General features: G+C 35.8%; 1 protein-coding gene across 1 annotated transcript; it reads left to right on the forward strand.

The window, feature by feature from the left end:
* Window positions 1–9,219: 9,219 nt before the first annotated feature.
* LOC131837246 (large ribosomal subunit protein P1-like) lies at window positions 9,220–24,407 on the forward strand. Its single transcript, XM_059183431.1, has 2 exons — window positions 9,220–9,425; window positions 24,023–24,407. The coding sequence occupies exons 1-2, from the start codon at window positions 9,220–9,222 to the stop codon at window positions 24,405–24,407; spliced, it is 591 nt and encodes a 196-aa protein (XP_059039414.1).
* Window positions 24,408–25,398: the final 991 nt, after the last annotated feature.

The following is a 25,398-nucleotide window of genomic DNA, read 5'->3' on the forward strand; positions in this document are numbered from 1 at the left end:
AGGTAAAATTGATAGTAAATGTCACACAATGAAAATTTATCAGCCATGGAAAAAACCTTATAGCCACAATGAGGAGAAAAAATTAAAAGTCAGACTAGATTCTGAACTGGTACAATTGCTAGAATTAGCATATTAAGACATTGAAACAGGTATTATAATTACACTCCAGTTGTAAAAAAAAGTTGCAAATCAAATCTGTGATGAAAACATCTATAGATGCATGTGATCAAAAATAACATGTGGTGTATTAAAAGCTGATTAGACATTGTAGAAAAAATTAGTGAACTTGAAGACATAGCAAGTAATGCACTATCCAAAAGAAAACACAGAAAGAAAAAAAATAAAACCTTATAAAGAATTATTCTATTGGTATGAGAGAGACAAACATTCAGAGTATAAGAGACAGCATAGGAAGTTGTAATAGGGAAAAAGAGATTAAAAAGCATTTACCTTAGAGAGTATAGGTCCATGAGGCCAAACTCTGCCTGGGAGTTTAAAATAAAATTCTTAAAATAAACTTGGGTGCTTCATTGTAGGAAGTGCAAAGAGTAGCTCTTTCTGAATATTATTTTGTATTTTGCAATTTATTATTTATTTAGATGTTTAAGCTCTTGCACTAGGATTTGACAAACTGGTGAATACTGACAAATTACCTCTCCCACAGAATCATAACCACTCAGTGTAAATACATAAACACTTTCACACTCAGTGAAAATACATAAACATTAATATACATCACCATTTTGTCAATTACATAGTAAAACTAATGACTAAGTATCCACATTTTAATTGTATAATGTAAAAGACATATAAAATATTAGATGTCTACTCAACTTATTAGCAGAAACCCACTTTCTTTTTTTGGTGGGGGGAGATAAGGGGAAAGGTCACAGTTCAAGCAAAAATAATAATTAATGAACAACTTCCAGTATATACAGAAAAATTCTAAAAATTTCAGGAATTTGATGGTTGAATATTACTTTAAGCATGATAACAATGCATCTCTGCTTTTTAGAAAATATTCAGTAAATTAAAGGGCATATCCTCCATGTTCTGCACAAAACTAAGGTAACATTTAATGAAAAATATTTAATATCCTCTCCCTTCTCAGATTCCCCCTATTAAGTTGTACCCTGAAGTCCAAACATCAAATTATAGGCTAATGTTAAGGCTTTTTGTCTGGTGTCATTAGAGACATGTGCTTCTGTACAATGCAGATTTTCAAAATAGAGTTTTTTCCAAAACACAAAAGGAGATTTATATAAAGGCTTTAAACAATCAACATAAGATTTGATTGAAAATCAATGGTGCAAACCTGGTGTGAACTGGTACAGCTTTGAGACATGCAGACATACAGTGAGCAGGAAAATAACCATATAACCATGAAAGTTCAGTGTTTGAAATGACTGAGGAAATAAACCACATAAAGTCTAGAATGTTTGTAGTTCCTAGGATTTTAGTTCTGTACAGTACTGAAAATATGTGAGTATTATATTGAAGATTTTGGCACCTACTATCCCTGAGTTTTTAATACTTTGATAAGATTCTAGCGTGAGAATAGTTTTAAAGAAGAATTATAACACAATTATGTATGATTTCAGGAAAAGCACATTCAAGTATATTTTAAATGCTAGATAGTAAGAATCTTCGGTCAGTATCCAAACGGGTTGACTGTAACTGAAACATAGAGATGGTAATTATGTCAAGTTTGTGTTGTGGTAAAACTGCTTTTCAGTTGCCTATGGAAGCTTCATTACATTTAGTCACCATACCACCATGTTGGCTAATACGAATGACCAATTAGGTCCTGTCTCAAATTCCACTTCTTTTTTTTTGTTTTTTTGGTTTTTTTTAAGGATTTTGTTTATTTATTTGACAGACAGAGATCACAAGTAGGCAGAGAGGCAGGTGGGGGGCGGGGGAGGAAGCAGGCTCCCTGCTGAGCAGAGAGCCCGATGCTGGGCTCGATCCCAGGACCCTGGGATCATGACCTGAGCCGAAGGCAGAGACAACCCACTGAGCCACCCAGATGCCCCTCAAATTCCACTTCTAAGACCATCGCATCAGGAATTCCAGTTTTATTAAATATGACAGCCGTTTCTATGGCCGCTGGAATTTGAAAGCACATCCACATTTTAAGACAGTTCTTCTCCAAATACAAAAGTTGCTTGCTGTTAAAAGCTCTATACCTCTTTTATCTCATGAACATACTGTGTTTTCAGGTCCTATCCACCTTCAGTTAATGCTAGGAAGGTGAGCGCTGGAGCTCTGCCAAGACCCACAACTCAGTAGTAAAACAACAACCAGGTGTTTCACAAAACTTATTTATTTATTTTTTATAAGACTTCATCAGTCAGAGCACTTGGATGGCTCAGTTGGTTAAATATTTGACTCTTGATTTTGGCTCAAGTCATGATCTCAGGGTTCTGAGACCAAGAGCCCCACAGTTGGGCTATGACTCAGCCAGAAGTCTGCCTCCTTCTCCATGTGCCCATACTCCTCTTGTGCTCACTCATGTGTGTGTTTTCTGTCTCTCTCTCAAATAAATATAACCTAAAAAAAAAAAAAAAAAAAAAAACTTTTAACCAGTCATCAGCAATCTGTGTGGATGGTGCTACACTAGCATCAAAAAACCAATTGTGAAAACGAATGCTGCTGCCTTTTTCCCACAAGGACAGTGCTCTACTAACGCGATGATTCCTTAATTCTTAGGTTTCTCTGTCACTTTGTTTAAGGTGGCATCGGTTAGACTGTATAAGAAATCTCATATTCTTATATGTGACTTCCACAGATCTGGGCAGTTTATTTGAATATTTAGTTAAAAATAGCCAATACCATTATGAAAGAATTTTTAAAAACTGAATACAGGAATGATACAAAGATACTAGTCTGTTTCAGTACACTACACTTGAAAGTCTTAGTGCTTTGAGTGTGAAGCTGGAAGTAATAGGAACTGAAATGAACTTCCTAACCAGAAGCAGCAATCCTTCAGAAACGCTGAGGCAATGGAAGGAAGCTCACTGAGGTATACCCCATCTCGGTTACAGCTTTTGACAAAGGTTCTGCAGATTTGACAGCGATCCCTACTGCCCTTCAGAAACTCCATAAATGTGACCAAGAAAGGAATATGTTACTCCATGAGGACTGTGGTCTAATCATACACCCAGACTCTGGGTGACAAGAATACAGGTGGTGGCAGAGGTCCAGGCTCTACCATGCAGTGAGTGGCTCCAAGGACAGCTTGGTGCCTGTTGGCTCACAGCATGGAGAGCCAATATGAATACTGAGGCCCAGGGGTTATCTTTTTTTTTTTTTTTTTTTTTGAAGTTCAGGTAGGTTCAGTTCATAACATTTTTTGTCATTAATGTGGTTTTTAATTCCTTCATTTTCCATATTTTCCTTCTTTGAATAAAAGATAACCCAGAGGTTAACCCAGATAACCCTGTGGATTGTTTCTCCACCCAGTTTTCTGTTACATTCAGAGAACTGACTCTCCACAGTTATTGCCATCCAGAGAAAGTTCTTGCCAAGTAATGCCATCAAGTAAAGAGACTTGGTGGATAGGGGCAGACTGTGTGTGTGTGTTTTGCAGGAAGAAATGTATGGATGTATATATACAGTTGGGTAGGCTGTCTGTTATATACTTTTCAAGATGACTATAGTCTCTGTTTCCAAGGGGTGGATCCGAACTTCCTGGCCATAACCTCTTCACTTCTCTTACTTTCAGAATAAAATTCAGATTTTTTACCATGTGTTATATCATCTTGGCCACTGCCTGCTTTTCCATTTTCATCTTCCTTTTATTCTCTCCACATTCACTCTGTGCTCTAACAATTCCTAGATGCATGCTTTGCTAGTTCTGTCCCGTTTTTTAAAAAGTCTGGTTAAGAGTTAAAGCCTGGATTCTCTCGAGAGTCCAAGCTTTTTCCATCTTATCTAACTTCCTTCTTGCTAATTGGAACCTGATGACAGTATATGGCTAGCGTTAGAGACCATCCTGAAAGTGATATACCCACTTCTTTGTACTATCAGTACAGGAAAATAGGATAGAATATGCCTTTAACTTCGGAGCCATCTGCCTCACTTACTGACTCCCAGGAGAGAATGTCAGTTCCCATGCCACTGCGTGGCCTTTCCAATTCAGGGATTATCGAATTCCCGCTGATGACTTCTGCTCCAAAGGCTGCTTTTAGCAAAGCAGAGGTCTCTAGTCGATGGAATCCATATTTTTAAAAATACTGCCTTCCCTGTATTCTAAAAATAGTTCCTGACAGTTCTCATCATCTAAAAGCCCCTGGATAAATTAACCCAGATGTACATCTTTGAATTTATAGGATCTGACTAGAAAATTTTCACATGGGTATAAAATTTCAGAGATTGAAGATAAATGAGATGACCTGTATAATGTTTTGAACTCTGTGGCCATAAACTGCCATCTACACCTGAGGCACAGTAGAATGATAGTAGGAAAAACATGGGGGGGATCTTAAGAGAACTACCAGTCCAACAGGAAAGCAAGTCTCCTGGCTAGCTTGCAGTCAGGTTGGTGAGAAACAACTGTGGATTTCGATGTTCAGTGACCCATGATCTGGGTGAATGTTTCCCAAACCTTTCCCTTTGTTTTTCCCATGGACTTTCTGTGTCTTTCACAAGTTCAGTGAAGAAAAGAAGAAGGAAAAACACTATGTGCTGGTGTCATAAAGTTTCCTAAATTAGCAAGAAAGTCAAGGGGTTATAAATTATCCCTCTTCTTTAATGGCTTGTTTTCTTCGACGGTCTCCCCCTCATCCTCCTCCTCTTCAAGTAACATTAAGATTCCCTGTGAGAATTCAAGGGCCCTGCATCATTCTCACCCCACTCCAGATACCCTTTCTGCCCGGGCAGACAACTAAGGTGGGGAGGTTTGCCTAAATCCTCCTCCTTCCCACTTCTTCAGACTAGCCTCAGACTAACAAGTGTCACCCTGACGCTAGTTCTGGGGACTGTGTCCCCACCCACTTTCCTGCTATGTCCTGCACACTGACTCTCCACATTCTTGCTAAGTAATGCCGTCAGGAATATTTTTCTCTTGCCTCTTCCCTCTTGATCCCTCAAGGGGACAGACTAACCCCACTGCGGCTTTCACACTTTTTCAAAATGGGGCAGGTATGTTTTAGGAAATACGGTTGCTGTACCGTGTTAACCTAAAAGCCTATATATCCCACTTCCCCAGGGAAGGTGTGGCCACCCCACAACCTCTCCAGAGCTGCAGCGCCTTTTATCTCTGCACGCTTCTGAGACACCCATCTGATATCTGTTCCCTCTTTTGCTCTGGGAAAGTGGGTGGATAGATAGGGGCCGTTTGAAGCTTTGGAAGCTTGAGGTTTGGAAATCCTAGTTTTCACAATTTATAAGCTTTGAAATTTTGTTATTAGTCACGATTCATCAGTCCCCTTGTAATCTTTGATTTCTGTTTTCCAAAAGTCTAGACTATACAAAAAACCCACAAAAAATAAAAAAAAAAACATTTCTGTCTGATGATTTTTCACTTTTAAGTTTAATTCTAGTATACTTAAAATTCAGGACACTCTTGTTGGGATAATAATTGTAAATATTTTAATATCTTTTCCATTAAAATCCTCTAAATTACTATCTCAGAGACCTGGAAAGAGTCAGACATTAACATATTCAAATGGTAAAGTCGGAAAGAAATGCACTGTTTGCATGAAGAGGTACACGCATTAAAAAATATCTATGGTTTGCATATTTCTATAAATACCCAAGAAGGACTTACAGCATCACATTGAAGCACAGTAGGAGGGAAATCCTGTAAAGTTTCAATGAGCAATGTATGAGAAATAAAAAATAATTGGATAAAGTTAGCATTTCTAATTCAAGATATGTATTATGTGATAGTCACTTAATGGGCTTTTAGTCTGTGCTTTAGTGGGCAACAAATAAAGGATGTTATTTGAGCTGTGACTGTGTTTGTTTCCATGTAACAAATCATCCCAAGACTTTGTGATTTAAAACATCAACAATTGGGGTGCCTGGATGGCTCAGTTGGCTAAGCAACTACCTTTGGCTCAGGTCTTGATCTCAGGGTCCTAGAATCGAGCCCCACATCAGGCTCCCAGCTCAGTGGGGAGCCTGCTTTCCCCCTTTCCCTCTCTTCCTGCTTCTCATGCTCTCTCTCTCAAATAAATAAAAATCCTCAAAAAAAATTTTTAAGTAAAACAATAGCAATCATGTTATCATCATCTTTCATGGTCTCTGGGTTTAGAACTTGGGGAGAGTCTGGACCCCAGGCCTGTCACGTAGTAGCTGTCAGCCCAAGGTTGGACATGGAACAGTGGAGAGTTAGAACATCAAAGGATTGGCAAGGCCTCTCTCTATCACCATGTGACCCCAGACCTTCTCCGTGTTGTCTGGTTGTATGAGTTAATTGAGGCTTCCTCACAGCTCTGGTGAGCTCAGGGCAGCTGGACTCCTTACATGACAGCTCCAGGCTCCAGTGTGGACGTTCTGGTGAATAAGCAGAAGCCTTTTACGAACTAGCCTCCGTAGTTACGTACCATTCCTTCCGTCCTAATCGTACCACATCCAGGCTTTACAGGGAGGGAGTACAGACCCCATTTCTCCAGTGAGAGCAGTGTCAAATAATGTAGAGCCATGTTTTAAGATCTCCACATTCTGTACTTTGGCCAGAAATTATTTTCATTATCCCCACATTCAAAGCAGTCACTTTCTCCTAATAGTTCCCACAGATTTGATCTCATGATGGCATCAGGCTCAGGCTTGGTGTGCAGTAACTCATACAGACATGAGGTTCCCTGAGCTGGTTTACTTGGACTCATCTCCTCAAACATCATTCCTCTCAATTTTAAGATGTGCAAATTAAGATGAAAAGATATTTGCCTCCCGTATATTCCTCTATGCGGTGATGGGTAGGCAGAGGATAAACACACATCTCTTCAAAAGGGGAAGTGACACTATTCAGAAGGGATGGTGGTGGAAATGGGAGGCACAGTAGTCACTGATACAGAGAAGTTTTTCTTTTTGTTTTAATTGAAGTATCGTCTCCGGCATGCAACAAAGTGACTCACCAAGTGTCTGTGTTGTGCTCTGCTCGCTACAATTGTAGCTACTGAGACACTGACAATTCTGAAACCTAACCAGGCACATAGTTCCAGTTCTGTGATTAGGAGCCAGTTCTCCCTGGGATTGATTCTCCACAGTTCTTAATTCCATTTTGTGTGAACATGTTTCTGTCACTGAGTTATCCTTCCTTTCCCATAAAAAAGGAGACTGGGTAGGCAACTGAGTCATTTTCTCAGACTCTCTCCTGCCTGCCTGTAGGGATTTAGAGATCCAAATGCTATTTTGCATTTTGTATTGCCTTTGTCCTGCTCTGTCCACACTGATACAATTACCTTAAACATGATATGGCTTTCTGTGTACCAATCTGTAATTGATCTCATTAGATAGAGATCAAACCCACAAATCTTTTTTGAGATAACCTTTTTCTAATTTTTTACCTTGTGTTCCCTATGAGACTTTTATGGAATAATTCTCCTAAGTTTCATGGGGACCTGTTGTTTAATTGGGGGGAGTGTCTGCCAGACATGCTCTTAAAATCTTTAGAAGGCTTTTTTTTTTTTTTTTTTTTTTTTTTTTTTTTTTTTTTTGGTCTGTTTGAAAGGATCTGTGCAACACAAAGTTAAATTTTTCTCGGATCTTAACAAGGAATCTTACAGGTAGGTTCACTCTGGATTTGGTCTTTGCCCTGAAGTCATTTCTTAATTTGAACATTGCATTTTATTTTATTTTTGCTGCTTGGAGAAACTGGGAGTATGAAGTGATCTTATTGTACAACTCAGCAAGTACTGAGTCCTTTATATTTCCTCCAAATTTTACTGTTTTATAGTTTACCTGTGTATGCCTCTAACCTGTCACACATGGTTGAAAGAGCTTATACTTCCAGTACTTTGCCCCAAAACCTTAGCCAGATCCATCAATTCCCAAGGTACACTTTGTATTTTCGGTAGTAGCATAATTAAGAGTTTTTGTTAAACATTCTGCCACTACATGAAGTGAATCTCTTTTCCTCCAGCTTTTAATAACATTTTCCTCAACTTTTTTGAAGCCCTACAGGGGCGCCTGGGTGGCTTAGTGGGTTAAGCCTCTGCCTTCAGCTCAGGTCATGATCTCAGGGTCCTGGGATCGAGCCCCACATCAGGCTCTCTGCTCAACAGGGAGCCTGCTTCCTCCTCTCTCTCTGCCTGCCTCTCTGCCTACTTGTGATCTCTGTCTGTCAAATAAATAAAATAAAATCTTAAAAAAAAAATATCCTTTGAAGCCCTACGAACAACCTCCTTGAGGTCTGCCCAGGTTCCATTCACGATCTCATGTCTACTCAGCTGCTCCTACCACTCACCCAAAGCCAGTGCCAGCTGTTTTATTTATTATTTATTACTTAATTAATTTATTTATTTTTAGCTGTTTTATTTTTATTTTGGGTGTGTTGGATCTATCTCTTTAATGTCAAGGAAAATTATTTTTTAAACTTTTTTGAGGATAGTTGATACCTAATGTTACATTAATCTTAGGTGCACAACATAGTGATGCAACTGATCTATGTGTTATGCTCTGCTCACCACAGGTGTAGCTACCATCTGTCACCATACAACACTATTACAATACCACTGACTATATTTCTAGGCTATACTTTTCTTCCCTGTGATGTATTCATTCCACAACTGGAATCTAGTTTAGGTTTCTGTTACAGATACAGTCTTCTTTGAGACACCAAATTTTGTTCTGATTCTCTGTTACTGCATGAAAAAATAACTGAAGACTTTATAGCTTAATAGAGTGATGGTTTTGTGGGTCAGGAATCCTCAGTGGCTGGAGGCCTGCTAGGCCTCACTTGTGTGATCTCAGGGCTTGTCCCTAGGATTTCTGCATGTGGGCTATTAGTTCTTCCTCATAGCATGACCCCCTCAAGGCTCTTGTATAAGCACACCCCAGTGAGCAAGGCAATAGCTCCCTTTCCTTTTGTGACCTAGCTTCAGAAGTCACTTACCATAATTTCCCTATAGTCACAAATTCTCCCAAACTAAGGGGAGAGGACATAGATGGACCCCACCTCTCAATGAATTTGGGACTGTTTTAAAACTGCCATGATGACTTTGGCTTATTTCAATCATACTTATAAAATAAGGTTTAAGTTTCTTAACCATGAAGTCTGAGTTTCCTACAAAAATGTTCCAGGAACCCAATTCTCACCTGAGAAGAAAGTACTGTGGTGCTAATTTGAATAGCTGTATTATGGACTTTGAAGCACCTGATGACATGGTAGAAGGGTATCTTCACCACCTCTTCTTCGGCCTTCCTGCTCTCCTAAAACAACAGTTTGGACCAGACTCCAAAGATCCAAATTCCCTGTATGTGAAATCTTTCTGCTCAGTTAGTCCCTATTTCTGACCATGGTCTCTTAAAACAAGGGATATTTTACATCAATTACACTAAATGATATGATCTTTGAGCAACCTGACCTTCTACTCTGAAGAGTATTTCCATTTATACAATTGACTTCCTTGACCCCATGAAGGACCTGAAATTGAAGTCATTTCATTTCATCTATCCCTTAGCATAAATATCTCATTGGAGTAATGTGTTCATTATAACAGGTGAAAGGGGACATTATGGCTGCTTGGTAATAACAGACTACAAAAGAGTCCTGATGACTATGAAATTCCCATAATCTTGATCTTATTTCTGCGAAGGGAATACAAAACACCAACATGCAAATGAGAAGGTTGGTCATCAAGAAAAAAATTTGTTTTTTTTCTTTTGGTCATTTTTATTTAAAAAGCTGACCAAAGTTTCAGGCTTTTATATGAAAATAAAGCACTTAGTTGAAGTACTGCTTCATTGTTAAAAACATTTTTAATGACGTGTCATTACATTAAACTCTTGGGTTAAATGTACATTTCAACTTAATTTCACTACCTATATCCATCGCAACTATTTGGTATCATAACAGGTGCACAGACTATGAATTTAAAGTGAAGATTTTTGCTTTGAATTTTAACTCTTTTAATGAGCACACACTTTAACTTTCAGTTGATAGCCTAATAAGACTGGCCAGACCCAGATCTACCTACAGGTTTAATTAGGGGGTAAGTAAAGACTTCCATGACTCTGACTTTCTCACACTATATAAAATAAGAAAAATCTAGGTAGTTAGAGTCAGAGGAATTGGCATCTTAGATCTTTATCTTTCTTATTCAAAAGTTACTTTAAAATACTCTTAGTTCATACTCATCACATTCTTCAACTCATAGAGGCACAAGATTGTATAGTCTGACCTCTTATCTCAGTATTTTGTATTAGCAAATAGAAACCACTGATGCAACTTAGTAGGTATAATAAATTACATACAGGATAAAACAGGAAAATACATTGCTCTTACCAACTTCTCTTAGCCTTATGGCTAATTTTGTTAACCAGAGCCCCACTTGGCACAGTTGTCTTTATTCTTTACCTGAAACTAGTTTAATTAACTAAAGCAAGTCTATGAAAAGAGGTAGTTTATACCTACAAAATGAGGCAGGAACTTAATAGAAATTGGGTGCTTCTTTTTCTACAATGAAAGAAGGAATCACTGTGTGCAGACTGTGATCTGATTGATTGATTGATTGATTGATGCATTCATTCATTTATTCATTGATTAATTCATTCATCCAATAAACATCTCATATTATAAATCATGTGTCATGCAGAGAGGACCTTCTGTATGTGCTTATCCTGACTTTTAAGAAGTACAAAGATTTTACTTCTTTAATTTAGGACAAATGAGAGATCAGACAGCTATAGATTTTGATGGACTTCCAGAAAATCCTAGAAGAAGAACTCAAGAAGAATGGCTGTCTTTTTTTGTTTGTTTGTTTGTTTCAAGTTTTTATTTAAATTCTATTTAGTTAACATATAGTCTAATATTGGTTTCAGGAGTCGAATTTAGTGAGGAGTCTCTGATGTGTCAGCACCTGGGCTTATAGCTGGGGTGATACTTGTTTTTATAATAATAGCTGGTACTTTTTTCTTTTTTCTTTTTTTTTAAAGAGAAGCCCTGATTTTTTCCCTGTTTACTCAGCTTTTTATTTTTTAGGAGGGAGGTAAGGGCAGGTACAAAATCTGCGACAATATTATATAAGAATTTCTACAAAAGCTCATGACAGGAGAAAACTTGAAAACAATAGAGAGTTCTGGAAAACATTTGCCGTTGAGGAAAGGAAAAGTTAAATTTGCTCTAGAATCACCCAAACCTGAGGTGGGGATTTCATTTTCTTCATCCACCTTTAGAATTTGGACAGGCTTGTGTTGGCAGGTGCACTGACCCAGGTCCATTTGCTGGAGACTGAAAATCTAAGGGAGCTTACTTATCGCAAGAGAATAATGATGTGCTGACCTAGGTTCAGTTCCGTAACTGATGGGCAGGCGGTGATAGGTTCAGTGTAAAGGGTATTAATTGAACTTCCTCATTTTCTTCATAGCCTCTTGCCTAGATTCTAGAGATATAGAAAAGCATAATTAAAATTTTAAAATGTTGTTTTACTAAACTTTAATATTTTAGGATCATTTTTATTTCAGTGTAACACAGGGGGTTTTTAAATGCTTACCTCCCTCCTGTGTCAGAGACCCCCTGAGGATCTGGAATCTTGTGGTTCAGTTTGTCAATGACAGTACGAGGCAGAGGGTGATATCCACAGGAGCCATGGAAAGAAAGACCTACTAGGAACAGACTTATTTGTGCATACCTGATAAAAACTCCCTGAAGAAATCCAGAACTATAGGGTTTTGATTTTGAGAAGGGAAAAATATTTTCAAAGGGTATATTGCTTCAGAAAGTGTGAGTAAGTCCCAATTACATGTGTGACACTTCACCTACTGAGATGTTAATGAGACTTAGGGGATTTGGGTTATAAAAATAATTGGGAACTGAATTAGTTTTATAGGGCTGTTGTAACAAAAGACTGCCAACAGGGTGTCATAGAACAACAGAATTTACTCTCTCATAGCTCTGGAGGCTAGAAGTCTAAAATTAAGGTGTCAGTAGGATTGGTTTCTTCTCAAGGCTCTGAGGGAGAATCTGTTCCAGGCGTCTTCTGATGGTTGTCGGTAAGCCTCAGCATTTGTTCTGGCTTGTAGAGGTATCCCTCTAATCTCTGCCTCAGTCTTCACATGGCACTCTCCTTCTGTGTAAATCTCTGGGTCCTCTCCCGATAGTAGGAGAACACTTGGATTTAGGGTCCAATCTAATCCAGTGTAACCTCGTCTTACCTGATTGCTTCAGCAAAAATTCTGTTTCCAAATAAGATTGACTTTGGAGGCCATCATCTGGATAATGTGGACAGTGACTTTTATCTTCTGTCAGAATGTTTATACATTTTAAGCTCCTAACTTGATCAGCAACCCTGAGTCCTCAAAGGGAATGAATGTCTGCGTCAAGTCACAGTTGAAACAAAACCCAGCAGAAGGCATCTTGATACTCTGATCGACAAGATAGGTTTGCTGTGGGAAATTTTGCTTTTAATTATTTCGAATGACATTTTCCTTTCTGCCCATTCAGAAATCCAAAATGTCTTTTGTGTAGAATTCGCTTCTCAGTATGCTTAATTTAAGAAGACTCCTGATAAGTCCATTTATTTTAAAAACGGAACGGAAAGGTTATATCAGATTTCAGAATGAGAGTCCAGAAAAACTGCTTGAATCAAGGGCTTGGGAGGTTAGTGAAAGTCACACATGACAAGATCAGATAGATAAAAGATAACGGGAAGTCTGAGATTCAAAAGCCTGTTTTCAGTTGGCGATCGTTTTCCTTTCCTCCATTCTGAGGATGATAAGGAGAAATCTGTATACAAGCAATTTATTCTTCCAATACTTAAGATCATCATGCTTTTTCCGGCTCTAAAGGAAATGGCAAGAGACCAGAGCCATCTTTGCTGCAGCTCCGTTTGAAGTCTGAATAATCTGCTCCGTTTCCATCTCCTGGAGTTACTTTATATTATTCGCATCTATGCTTCATACTGTTTCCTATCAATGTCCTTTTGCATAATTGATCAGGAACTAAAATTACCTAGATTTGTTATTAGGAAAGTAGATGTTGCTAGCTTCATATAGGTATGCCTTTAACTTTTTTTTCCCTAACACAGCTTCATAAATCCTTCATTAACATAAAAAGCAGTATAAAAAAGGAAAAGGTCTTTAAAAGAATGATGGCTGATGAAGTCATTTGGGATAGCATAAATATGCATTTTTGCTTTTTTCAAACATGGTCACCACTTTATAGTTAGTGGTAAAGGTTTTGTCTACCATAGTTGACTGAATTTTTTAAGCCCAGAATTACACCATATTCATATTTGGGACCCAGATTTTGGCCTTGTGCCTGAAAGAGAACAGTGCTCAGTAAGTGTTAAATTGAGTTGAAAATCATGTTAAGACCATATGTTATTTCCCCAAACAGAATAGGCCTTGTTTTTGTCTCAAAGGAGAAAGTTTGGACTATTTTCCAGGCCTCTTCAGAAGAACAATGTGAAAGATAAGCTCTGAGGGAGGTTTTTCCTCTTTTTAAATTTTTTTTTTTTTTCCAGACACCCTCTTTGGTAGTTGACATGCAGTTAGATCTAACTAAAAGCACCTCACATCAGGTGAGTTTACTCTTTGGGTGAGAGCTCAGAGTTCTGTTTTCCAAAGGAAAAGATAGCTCCAAGAGTGAATTTGGGTTTTACATTCCATCATTCTCATTCTAGTTGTGATTATAAATATAGTTTATTATGTTATTTTATTTCCACTGTATTTACCTTGCATTAGTGCCATAATTATTATAAATTTACATGCATTACAACTTGAAAAAATCTAACTGCTTGCAATTGTTTAAAGAATTATCACCAGTTGATTATTATATCACTGGTTTAAATATAGATTAGTAGAATTCTGGATTTGCTGCATAGGAAAGAAACCTTATGCTAGTAGTTTCCTCCAGTAGCTACTTTCATGCCTAAAACCTAAAAAACACAACTTAACTCATCTTCTGGCATTCAAAACAAAATAAATAAGAAGTGGAAGAAATCCTGTAAACAGTGTTCTTCTATTACTGACAAGAAACACTGTGCCTTTATTCATCCTGAAAACAAGACTCACCCCAGGGAGAAACTGAAGCTCTGGCAGGTGAAGGGAATGTCAGTTTTAGGACTGAGTGAAGCCTGATTTTCACAACTTCCTCTCACTCCCTCTAGCACTTTCTGAAGCAAAGTCTTGGGCTGTGGGCCAGATGAAAAGCTTGACATGAAATCTGCTGCTGTAATCTAGATCCTTCTAAGCAACACTACTCTGTCATAAAAAGTTTGCTTTCATATATTTAAAAAGTAAAATATTATATTTAAGAATGTTCTAGAATTTATATTTCTGAAGGTCCTTGAGATGATAGCATTTTCAGCCCATAGAATAGTACATTGCCACTGCAAGCTCACATTCTAATAAACTTTTTCTATTGAAAAATATATTCTCCCAAAAGCAAAATAATAATAATAATAGCTATATCTACCATCTATTTTTTATTACTCATGATCTATCAAATGATTGTGATTCAGCATGTTAGCTATAATGTAACAATTATAAGAGGCTATGGCAGTTTCCATTATGATTATTAGCAGTGTTATGATTCCAGTTCATCTTTATGAGAATGCATTTCATAAAAACAAAGAATTGACTAGAACTGTCACTTTTAATGGGAATATGATAGAAAGTTGAACTTCAATATCATCGAATGCAGTATTATTATCATTAATTAGCTCAAGTGCTAATTTTGTAAGAACAAAAAAATGCAAAACTTAACAAAAAACCTTCAGGGACAGCCCACACTTGTCTTCAACTTTCTAGTAGCATATTTGGAGGGTAAAATTCAGTAGTAGTACATTTAGAGGATAAAAATGCTCAATGTGGGCGCCCGGGTGGCTCAGTGGGTTAAGCCGCTGCCTTTGGCTCAGGTCATGATCTCAGGGTCCTGGGATCGAGTCCCGCATCGGGCTCTCTGCTCAGCAGGGAGCCTGCTTCCTCCCCTCTCTCTCTCTGCCTGCCTCTCTGCCTACTTGTGATCTCTCTCTGTCAAATAAATAAATAAAATCTTAAAAAAAATACTCAATATACCACATTTTCGTGTTATTTCAAGTATTTACTCAAGTTTTAGTTTTTGATTTGGACTAGAGGGAAATGTGTACAACCGGAATGACTAAAAGTAATGTCACAGAATCGACTAGTCCTTGAAATATTACGCCATGGCCTTCATAGAGGGCTATTTGTTCTTAAGTGACACTCTGACAATGAATCTTTGCATTTATGTTTCAAAGTACAAAGCAAAACAAAAACAACACTCTGCTGAATTGTATATTGGGGAGAAGATGAAATTCTGGGTATCACAACAAATATTCATGACCACTGAAAACATAAAAAACAATGCCTGAGAATTTCAGTGCTAAAATGTCCTTCAGGAGATTATCTCACCCATCCCAAAACATGAGGTAGTATCACAGCTAAATAATTACCCTATTTGAGACAACGGAGATGCCAATGAATTTTTTATTATCACAGAGAAGTGTTCAATAGCTTTTAGATGTAGGAAATTCTTTTATCTAATGAAGAAGTTGCAGCCTAAGTAAAAGTCCTTTTGGTTTTTCATTGTTATTCAGTGTAATAAAGAGAGAATTTTTATATAGACCGTGAGCAGCATTTGGCTTTTCTATGTCCAAATGAAAATGAACATGTGAAGTATATTTGGGAGTGGCTCTGGAGGAAATGGGCCAGTGTTCCTCAGTCTTTTTTTTTTTTTTTTTTCTTTTAGACCACCCTCCACATCCAGGCAATGCTTCTCTTCCAAGCTTTCACAGCACTTGGATCTCATTGACAATACATTTGTCAGACTAGGGGATCCTGCTCAGTATAGAAAGGCCATCTTCACACAAATCTGAGAGATAAATGCTTATTTCTCTTAGCATGTATCCCTTTTAATCTATTCACATTTTCTTCCCAGACCACGTTTTGAAGGAATGAGATTCAGAGATACTTTTCCCAATCAAGATTAGTGGCATGTCCTTCTTTTTGCCCTAAACTTACCTCAAGAAGTTTAAACAGGGACTTCCAACCCATTGTCCAAGCAGTTTTAAATTTTCTATTTCAAAATATAACTACAAAATTTATTTCTTTGGAAATAAAGTTTATATACAATAAAATGTCCGTGTCTTAAGTGTACAAATCTTGGAATTTTGAGGAATGCAGACACCTGGGTAACTCATACTCATGTCAAAATATAGAACATTTCCATTACCTCAGAAAATTTTTTCGTGGTTTCCCTTCTGATTTATCTTCACCAAAAGCATCTGCTTTTCTGATTTGTTTTGCTTGTCCTAGGGTTTCATATAAATGGAATCACACGATACACAGTCTTACTTTCTTTGGCTTACGTCTTTTGGCATAATGCTTATGAGATTCTCGTATGGTGTGTGTGTGTGTGTGCGTGCGCACGCGTGTGTTTTGTTATTGAGAAGTTGTCCATTGTTTGATTATACAAAAGTTTGATTATTTTACTGCTGATGAATATTTACATGGTTTCCAGTTTTTTATTGCTACTGTGAATAAAGTTGGCAGAATATTCTTGTACAAGTATCCATCCTGACATGTTTTATTTCTCTAGTAAAGACCTAGCAGTGAAATCATTGGATCATGGGATAGGTATATATTTAACTTTGTAGGGAACTTTCAAACTGTCATATTCCTTTTAACTTTTGACTCTCCCACTAATAATGCATGAGAATTTCAGTAGTTGTCCAATTTTACCAAAGTTTGGTACTGACAGCCTTTTTGATTTTAGGCATTCCAGTGATTTAAATGGCATCTCATTATTGTTTTGATATCTGATTTCTGAAAATGAATGGTGTTAAGTATGCTTGCATCTACACATTGGGCATTCACATATCATCTTTTGCAATGTGTCTATCCAAGTCCTTTACATGTTTTTAAAACTAGATTGTTGTCTATTCTTGAGCTATACAATTCTATATTTTGAATATAAATATAATGCTATACAATTTATATTTTGAATATAAATCTTTTGTCAGATATATATTTTATGACTATTTGCCTGTTCATTTTCTTAAAGTTGTATTTTGATAAGAAGTCTTAATTATATCTTACGATTTTTTCTTTTATGGCTATTGCTTTCTGTGTCTGCTTTAGGTATGTTTGCCTAACCCCAGGTCACAAAGATATTCTCATGTTTTCATCAAGAAGCTATGTAATTTTAACTTTAATTTTAGTTTTAGTTTTAAAGAATTTCAATTTTATTTTTAGGTCTGTAATCTTTCTCAATTTTTTTTTAATATGTGAGACAGAGGAGTTGAAGTTCACTTTGTTTTTAAATATATATTATATTCAAAACCCATTTGTTGAAAATGGTAGAATTTTTATTTATTTTTTTTTAAGATTTTATTCATCTATTTATTTGACAGACAGAGATCACAAGTAGGCAGAGAGGCAGGCAGGAAGAGAAGGAGAAGCAGGCTCCCTGCTAAGCAGAGAGCTCAGTGATGCTGGGCTCGATCCCGGGACCCTGGGATCACGACCTGAGCCGAAGGCAGAGGCCCCAACCCACTGAGCCACCCAGGCACCCCGAAAATGGTAGAATTTTTATTGCATTGCTCCATTGGATTGCTTGATCACTGTATCAAAAATCAATTGTGACAACTGAAAAATAGGATGATACACTAACAAGGTGAGGAAGACTGAAGGGTAGAAATAAGAAAGTGAACAGCTTTGCCATTTGGGCAGTTGAGGAGCAACACAGTGGTAAGCTCCTCAGTTTTCTCATTGATCTCCTTATATCTCTAGAAAGCATGCTGCAGAAGCCTCCCATTCTGAAGCCAACAAGCACAGTAACTGAAAGAAAAAGAGAGAGGGGAAGGAAGGAAGAAAGGAAGGAAGGAAGGAACAAACTTCAATTAAAGGCTTTCCTCTAAGGCCAAGGGCCAACAAAGATGTGGCCCAACAAGAGTAAACCTATTTGCAATACCCACTCTATTCCAATCAGACACCAGTGGAACAACTTCATCTCCACCCACTGTGATTTCCGAATGTCCAAGTGGGAAACTGATCTTTCACCATATCCCTCAGCCCAACAGAAGCAGACAGCATTTGATTCCCGTGTCAGGTTGTGCTGGTGAACCAACAGAAGCTGATGTTCTATTCTTCCTGGCCTGAAAGAGGCTGGGTTCCAGCTCCCCAGCCCAGAGTAGTGTCAGGGAGGGGACCTTCCTCTGCCCTTCAAGGTCCTTCCAGCTGGATTGAGAATCAAATTAACATGATACAGATTAACAGGAGAAAACCACATTTTAGTAGCATACATATGGAGAGTCCACACAGACACAAAAACCCAAAGCCAGTGAAGAAACATGAAGCTTATAATGAGCTAAGGACAGGGAAGGATCTGAGGATGCCAAGGGGACAGAGGCCATTAGATAGGTAGAAGGAGATGTTTTATAAAATGCAGCTTTGTTGAGGTACATGGAGAAAGAAAATTATAAGATCATCTTAAATATTTTGAGTATTTTGATCCAAGGCATGGTATACCTTATTCATACTTAGATCTTATTGGAATTGCTTCATTAGTAATTTATAAAATTATGCATAGAAAGTCTGAACTTAATTTGTTACATTTATACCCAAGTATTTTAATTTTAAGTACTTTTATAAGTGAGACCATATTTTTCAAATTTTAGTTTCTAATTGTTCATTGCTAGTATGTAAAAATATGATATTTTTGTGTTGGCCTTGTGCTGTATAGCCTTCTTAGACTCATTTATTAACTCTAGTAACTTTTTGGCAGATTCGTGGTCATTTTCATTTAGACAATCTGTGATCTGGAATAGGACCAGTTAAATTTATTTCTGAGATCAGAAATGCCTTTTAGTTCTCTTCTTTACCTTATTGCTCTAGTTATGGCTTATAGTATAATGTTGAATAGGAATGGCGAAGGTAGATGGCTTGCCTTATTCACAACACCAGGTGAACACATTCAGTTTCCAACCATTAATTGATATTTGAGGTAGGTTTTTGTGGACGTTGTTTATCAGATTAAGGATATGCCCTCCTCTTCCTACATGATGTGTTTTTATGATGAATGGATCTTGAATTTTGTCAGATTCTTTGCCTGCATCAACTGATAGGATTATATGCTTTTTTTTCATTATGTTAATATGGTGGATTACATAGACTGATTTCCAGTATTCCATTCCTGGCATAAACATCACTTGGTTATGTTGTACTGTTTTTTCTGTATGTTGTTAGTTTAGGTTTGCTAGTATATTAGTGAAGATTTCTGTATTTGAGTTGAAGAGAAATATTTTGTGGATATTATGATGTTTTCAAAGAATTATCTTTGAGTTTCATTGATCTGTATTTTTTTCTGTTTTCAGTTTTATTGATTAATTATGATTTTTATTTTCCTTTTTCCATCTAGAGTTATTTTGTGTGTTTTTTTTTTTTTTTTTTTTTTTAGTTCTTGAGGTGGAAAATACAGATCATTCGAGATCTTCTTTACTTATAAAACCACATAAAAGTATAAATACGTTCCACAAACTTTTATTTATTGGGACTTTTCATTTTCATTCAATTCCAGATATTTTCTAATTTTCTTTTTGACACCCTTTTGATCTATGTACTATTTATAAGTGTGTTGTTTAATTTCCAAGTGTTTGGAGATTTTGTTTCTTTTTGTTATTGAGTCCTTGTTGAAATCCATGTGGTCAGAGAATATAATTTATATGATTTCAATTTGGTAATGTTTTAGGATATGGTTGTTCTTTTTTAAGATATAGTTTTGATATAAGATGCAGCCTATTTTGGTAAATGATCTACAGGATTTAAAAATACTTGTATTCTGTTGTTGGATGGTAGTGCTTTCAAAATGTATATTAGATGTTTACTGGTATTGATTTTTGTATATACTTACTAACTTTGTATTGGTTACTGAGAAAGGGGTTTTGAAGTCTCCAACTATAAGTGTGTGTTGGTTCATTTTACCTTTCAGTTCTATGAGCTTTTGCACCATCTAGTTTGAAATTCTACTGGTATGTATTATAAGCAAACACATTTAGGATTGGTGTGTCTTCTTGCTGACATGACCTTCTGATTATATGCAATTTCCCTCTTTACCCCTGGTCATTTTACTTGATCCCCATATGAATTTTTTTCCTCAGAATATATCCACTACAGTTTTGTATTGATTAGTGTATATGTGGATATATAGTATATATAAAGATATAATATCTTTTTATATTCTTTTACTTAAAAAACTTTATAGTGATAAAATATACATATCATTTACATTTTAACCAATTTTAAGTATACAATTTACTAGTATTAAGTACATTCACAATGTTGTGCAGCAGTCACCACCACATCATTCCAAACAGGGTCTCTGTACCCATAAGACATTAATTCCCCATTCTTCCATCCCCACAACCTCTGGTGCATATTTTACTTTCTAAGAATTTGCTTATTTTTGGTACTTCACATACATGGAATTATATAATATTTGTCCTTTTGTGTCTGACTTATTTCACTTAGAAAAGTGTTTTCAATTCTCATCCAAGTGTAGCATGTATCAGAATTTCATTCCTTTAAGGGCTGAATGGTATTCCATTATTTGTATATACCAATTTTGTTTATTCATCTGTTGTGGACATTTAGGTTGTTACCAATCTGTTGGCTATTGTGAACAATGCTGCTCTGTACTTTGGTATACAGGTATTTATTTAAATAATGCTTTTAGATATATAGTGAGAAGTAGAATTGCTGTATCATACAATAGTTTTATGTTCAGCTTTATAATAAACCACCAAACTGTATTACATAGTGGCCATGTCATCCTATATTCCCTCAGCAATGCACATGTTCCAATTTCTCCAACATGCTCACCAACACTTGTTATTTTCTTATTTTTTAATAATATTCTAATGAATGTGAGGAAGTGGTATCTCATTGTGATTTTAACTTTGATTTACCTAATGGCTAGTGATGTTGAGATAGTTTCCTATGTTCACTGGCCATTTGCATATATTCTTTGGAGAGATGTCTGTTCAAGTCCTTTATGCATTTTAAGAATTATCTTTAAAAAATTGTATTTTAGTGGTTGCTGAGTTATAGTAGTTCTTTATGTATTCTGGATATTAATCCCTTACCAGATATATGTTTTGCAAATATTTTCTCCCATTCTGAGGGTTGCCTTTTTACTTTCTTGATAGTGTCTTTTACTGAAAAAAAGTCTAAAATGTCGAGTAAGCCCAATTTATTTTTCCTTTTGTTGCCTATACTTTGGTGTTATATTCATGTCATTGACAAATCAACTGTCACGAATCTTTTTTCTGTAAAATTATAGTTTTAGTCCTTACATTGAGACCTGTTATCTATTTTGAATTAATTTTGGTATCTGGCGTAAGGGTCCAATTTCATTCTTTTGCATTTGGAGGTCCAGTTTTCCCAGCACTATTTATTGAAAAGACTATCCTTTCTTTATTAATGATCTTGGTGCTCTTGTCAAAAATAACTAACCATATATGTGATAATTTACTTCTCAACTCCATTTGATTCCATTTTTCTATATATCTATTCCCATGCTAATGCCACACTTTTAATTATTGTAGGTTTGTAATAAAATCTGAAGTCAAAAAGTGTGCTCTTCCAACTTTATTCTTTTTTTTCAAATTATTTTGAAAGTCCATATGAATTCAAAGATAGATTTTTCTGTTTATGCAAAATCATTGTTGAGATCTTTATAGAAATTACATTAAATCTATAGATGGCTTTGGGTAGTATTGTCTTTTTTTTTTTTTTTTTAGTATTGTCATCTACCAATATAAAATCTTCTAGTCCATGAATGTGTGATGTCTTTTCGTTTATTTATGTGTCCTTTAATGTTTTACAGGAATGTTTTATAGTTTACAGTGTGTAAGTCTTTTCTATCCTGATTACATTTTTTCTTAAGTACTTTATTATTTTTAATACTTTTTTAAATGGAATTATTTTCTTAATTTCCTCTTCAGATTTCTCATCATTAGTGTATAGAAATGCAGCTAATTTTTGCATGTTGATTTTATAACTTACAGTTTTTGTGAATGTCTTTGATAGCTAACATTTTTATGGAATATTTAGGGGTTTTATATATAAAATTTTGTCATCTGTGAACAAAAATCATTTTACTTCTTCCTTTCCAGTTTGGGCTTTTTTTGTTTGTTTACTTCTCTAAATGCTCTGGCTAGAACTTACAATAGAAGTTGAATTAGAGGTAAACCATATTTGACACTAATGATAATGATAAAATGATATATGTCAGGCAGTAAGCTAAGTCATATTCATGTTCCTATTTATATAGTGAAAAAAATAGGTATTATCATCCCTATTTTAGAGAAAAGGAGAATGAAGCAGAAACTAAATAAGTTGCATGAGACCACATATCTAGAATATGAGAGACCTGTAGTTTGAATCAGATGTGTGTGACTTCAAAAACTACATGAAGTCCTATATACTTTGCCTTTATGTCAATTACACAAGCAGTTCCATTCATATATTTTCCAAATTTATATATTTTTCATTTGCTCTGAGTTATTATATATATTTTTATATATATACATATATACAATATATGTATTTTTCATTTGCTCTGATTTATTTCAAAGGAAGGAGATTTACCTAACCAAAATTTACATTTTGTGGTTATTTGAAGTTTTAAATATTTGCTGTGTGTAATAAGACTGAATGCTAAAATCTTTAATTAGAGCAGATGAATATCCTTCCAAAACTGTGATAAAATCAATCAGGAGTAGTCATGGGTAACTTTTGGAGTTTGCATTATAAATGACAAATCAGCTACAGAGCAAATACAAAAGATTCTTTAGGCTCAACTTGTATTTTATCTGAATTACTAATTAAAACCAGACAGAGTGCCTATATTTGTGTGATGATCCATGAAAAATGAAAATAAGTAATTTTGTATTGTCTTTTAAGAGAAAATACACCATTATAAGAAAAAGCATAGGACAGCATCCTTCCTGGCTTATACCAAAAATGATCCTATATATATGAAAGACCTATAATGGCACAAGTTGTACAGAGCACTGGTTTGGCAAGAAGATCAATCCTGTACTCTGGTGTATGACTGTGACTCAAATTTCCTTATCCTTTCCATAGTTTTATTTTTATTTAACATTTAACATTCTTTTCTTTCCTAAAATACTTGCTTCCTTGTTCAGCACTTTTCCAAAAGTTCCAGGAAGTTAGCAGCAGCAAAAAGCTCACTTCTGGAAGAACTATTAACTAGTTCAGGAGTTAGCTGATCAAAAAAACAATAGCAGGAATGACAGTCTTGCTAATAATGAGGCTTTTTAAAAATTCAAGAAAATGAACAGTTCTAATCTGCTAGATTTGGTGTAAATTTCTGATTATCATATATACCTATTTCTGATTATTATGGATAGTGTGTGCTTCCCTGCATACTCTATGTAGAAACAAACCATACATTTAGAAGGCTCTCTGTTAAGCACTAGGTGATATAAATTTGTATAAGATTTGGAAACTTCCAACTATGATTTAAGAGTAGATGAAACATAATAAAACTAGCTTTGTGACATAAGAGCTATTTGACTAATTCAGAATTCTGTAGAAAGAAAAAAATTATAATAAGTACTTTTGTCCTGTGTTGTGATATATCTACACAATAACAGAATAAAGAAAGTTGAAACTAAAGTCATTGAAGAGAATTTTTTAAAAATGGCACAAAAATAAATAAATAACCTAGAGAATTAAGAAAGTCAAATTTAAAATGGAGACAGACTTCTCTCAACTGCTGCTAAAGTACTTCTTGGTCCTTCTAAGGAAGCTAAGGCCACTTTGGGTTGAGGCCCTTACTTCTTCCTATACCTGCATCCAATGCCAGCAGTACCAGCCTGGCACCTGCCTGTACAATAGCCTCCATCTTAGAGCTTACCTGCATTTATTTGACCTTCATCCTGCACGATGATGAGGTGATTCAGGTCAGGGGAAATAAGCTGAATGCCCTCATTAAATCACCTAGTGTAAATGTTGACCTTTTCTGTTTGAGCTTGTCTGAGAAGTCGCTAGCGAATATCAACATCAGGATCTTCATATGGAATGTTGGGACTAGTGGGTCTGCCTTGGTAGCTGGTGCTGCCCCAGCAGGAGGTCCTGTTCCCTCCATCACTGCTGCCCCAGCTCAGAAGGAAGTGGAAGCAAAGAAAGAAGAATCTGAGAAATCTGATGATGACATGGGCTTTGGTATTTTTACCACACTTCTTCTGTGACCTGTTCAGTAAAAAGCTGAACTCTTGGGGAGAGGGGAGTAGGAGTGGTAGAAACAGAATTCACAAGAGACATAAAAAGAAAATAAGTTCTTTGTATAAGAAGAAAATTACCAGCAATGAATGAGTAGGAAATATTAGAATAGCATCTAACATTGAAAATATGGGAGTTTAAATACTGTAATAGGGTCACGGGTAGGATTTTTTTTATCTTATGAGCAAAAATAAATAATGTGAAACTTTCAGAAAGAACATCATACATCCACATCCTTTTCATCAGATCCATGTTGAAAAGGGATTTGCAAAATCAGACTATGAGATGGAAAAGAGACAAAATCGTAAACCAAAAACTTGTCACAACCCACGACATGACTGGTAATAGATAGTGGTAGCATAAGCTCTACCAATATAAATAATAGTGAATGCTGTGTTACTGAAAACATTCAAGCATAACTTAAGTGACTATATGTCACTACATTTCAGGGTGTCACAGAGAGTAAGAAATTAGAATAAGTAAATGACTTTTAAGCTTTATTTTAAACCCACGATATTATTTTTCTATAATGGTAGTCTTCTTTGTTTATATTGTTTTTCCTGATTCTATTTCCCTAGTTATAAAATTTCATTTATTTGTCTTTGTTGTAAGTATCAATTGAAAAATCTATCACTGTGCCTGAATTTACTACTACATGTTATTTACTGTAGTGAAAATTATGACTAAGGAAATACAAAGAGTGAAAAACATCCTCTCAAGAGATAACGTCTCATGAAATATGCAGCTTGTGTCAAAATTTCATGCCATTATAATTTTTTTTTATTACAGAATTAAAATATATTCTTTGTAGAAATTTAGAATTCAAATGAAATATAAATCATACTGTGAGCTAAGGAAGGAAAGCATTTTTTAAAAACTCTTCTCCCTTCCTCCCCTTTCATTTTTTGAACAGAAGATTAATGTTATAAGCTATATCGTCTGGAATTCTGCTAGGGCATA

Source organism: Mustela lutreola, chromosome 7 (genome assembly GCF_030435805.1).
Source record: "Mustela lutreola isolate mMusLut2 chromosome 7, mMusLut2.pri, whole genome shotgun sequence".
In the NCBI taxonomy this organism is placed as follows: domain Eukaryota; kingdom Metazoa; phylum Chordata; class Mammalia; order Carnivora; family Mustelidae; genus Mustela; species Mustela lutreola.